Here is a 2,500-nt window from a genome sequence, read left to right on the forward strand (position 1 = left end):
GTATGAAAAAGGAGGGGAAACAAATGTTTCTGGTGAAAGAGGGGTAGAGAGGATAAAATCCGTGAACCTCCTGCAAATGTTATAATTTACCCAAAATAGCTTCGCGCTGTATAAGGAGGCGACATTGATTTAGTTGCACGGTGTTTTGGATTTTGTAGAGGCAATATACGAAAACTGCTAATAACCTCGCATTGCTTGTGCATTCATTGCTTGTGTACAAAGTGGTTCTCTTAACTCGCGGCAAAGCTAGGCGAAGCAAATCGAAGCTTGCATACTTTTTCAAAACCATTTCAACTTCCATTCAAGTCCTATAACTCAACCTTGTGCGTATCTTTTTATTTTAGAACGCCACAAGTTTTTCGGCTCTGTACGCACTGTTCATTTAGGTTGCCCAATTGGAATAAAGTTATAATCAAACAAACTTAAGGCAAAAAGAATAAAAACAATGTATGCAAACTGTGCAAATTGATGTAAATGCAGGTTTTCTGCTCAAGGGGTAGTTCCAACAACAGAAAGATAAGGGCAAAGGTTGACTCAAGGATATAGTGCATATGGAGGCTCCTAGCCATGAGATCCTGACAGAAGATAGCCTTGCTATACCAACACGGTTACCATTTCTTTGATTAAGGAAACCCTTTGACGAGAACTTCTTACCTGAACAATACCACTGAGGGGAGGGGACCAGCTCAGATGGACAATGTTCGCATTTGAAATACCCCCCCTAGCAGTCAAGTGACGAACAGGTCTCACGGGAGATGGTACCAGCACCGATAACCGGACTAACTTTCCGTCTCCGTACAAGGTATTCACTTTGATAGATACTGTGTATCGCGTTCCTTTGTCAACGGTCGACAGATTCGCGCATGTTTGATTGAAAGAATATATGTATTCATAATGGAAGACGCTTGAAGAAAGGCAGTCAACACACCTGTATCTCAGCCAATAGCTCTGAAGAAAAAGATACAATATGAATGAGGATATTACACATGCAGTGGGGCGAAGATATGAATTGTATTTGATGAACATAGCGAGAGCGTAAAAAGTATTTTAATGTAGACTTCAGGGCCGTAGCCAGAAAAAAATTACGACTGAGGCAATGTCCATGATTAAATTCTCTTCGTAGGTGTTTATGATGAGTACATTTTAAAGAGAACGCTGGAATCACGCTTTATTTTAAAATATCACGAAAAAATGACTGAGGCAAGTGCCTCAGTTTGCCTCATACTGGCTACGGCCCTGGACTTACTCAAGCCTAAAATGGAAGGGATAAATATCGAGAATGAAGGTCTTACTCAAGGCTAAAATGTAAAAAAAAAAATATCGAGAACAGAGTTATCAAGCCGGTAACCGGTCGTTTCGCCAACGCGTCAGTTCGCCAACGACCTGTTCGCCAACGTATGAAGTATATTCGCCAACGTCTAATGTCAGTTCGCCAACGTCCAAAATACTTTGTGAAATAGATCTGAAATGTATTTACAAATTACCAAAAGAAGATAATGTGACCTTTGATCCAAGATGAATTGTTTGATTCGGCTTGAGGTCGTTGGCGAACTGACACGTTGGCGAAACGACCGGTATTCATCAAGCCATATAAATTCCGAGGGAAGACGGCCAGAAGGATGTTATGGTAAAACCGACGTTCGAGGTATTAGGATGTTGTGTGGGAAGCTCTTGGTCACCCCACCCAGCCCCCCCTAAAAAAACTCTATTTGTGAGGGTTTATAGTTGAATAAGTGACCTCTCAGTCGTTGGATGGATGACATAGAATACGATCGTATTTGAACGGCTGTACGTAAACGGTTGAAATAACAAAAGAGAATGTGTAAATCATGTCAAAACAGTCTTGAGTCTTACACTGGGTCTTAGACTTCAAATAAAGCCACTGAAGGCAGCACAGTCCCATTATAATTGCAGCAACGGCCTCTTCAGTTGCCAATGTTTACGAGGGGATATAAGGCATGCCTTCCCCCCGCCAATTTAAAAGATATTGCCTTAAAATGGTTGCATCTGGTTTTTTAAACAACACTATCCTAGTTGTTTGATATAAACATGATCATTCCCAGCCGATTATCGCGCTCATGGCAATGATTTAACAAGTAGAGACCAGCTTGTACGTATTTGTTATCAATGAACTCAAGTGTGAAGTTTTGTTGTTGGCTGCAAAATTGCCGGCTGCCGGCACATCTTGACAGCGCTGCCAGCTGGGTTCTTTGAAGACACTGCGCAGTGGGTGAGAGAACTCGTCTTCCACCAATGTGGCCCGGGATCGATTCCCGGATTCGACGCCATCACCCTGCTAGCAGAGCCTTTCTTTTGCTTGCTCGATTTTGGCGTTCTCGAGAAAGGCTCTGCATAAATCGAGTAAGATCTTTATTGAATATGCGCTGCATGTTGCCAGGATACAGTCTCAAACCCAAGCCTAATATGCCAGATCTCGCCGCCATCTTGGTTTTTCATGGTACAGCGGGCTCAATTATAATCATCGGTTTTACCACTAAAC

At 42.3% G+C, this 2,500-nt stretch overlaps 1 protein-coding gene across 2 annotated transcripts in view; it reads right to left on the reverse strand.

The window, feature by feature from the left end:
- LOC137970072 (tyrosine-protein phosphatase Lar-like) overlaps window positions 1-2,500 on the reverse strand; it is a 40,868-nt gene that overhangs the window by 18,511 nt on the left and 19,857 nt on the right. For both annotated transcript variants that reach the window (XM_068816543.1, XM_068816542.1), the window contains one exon: window positions 655-948. In XM_068816543.1, coding sequence (XP_068672644.1) covers window positions 655-948 — 294 coding nt within the window. The remainder of the gene's footprint in view (window positions 1-654; window positions 949-2,500) is intronic.

The sequence above is a fragment of the Montipora foliosa genome, chromosome 9, assembly GCF_036669935.1.
Source record: "Montipora foliosa isolate CH-2021 chromosome 9, ASM3666993v2, whole genome shotgun sequence".
Lineage (NCBI taxonomy): Eukaryota > Metazoa > Cnidaria > Anthozoa > Scleractinia > Acroporidae > Montipora > Montipora foliosa.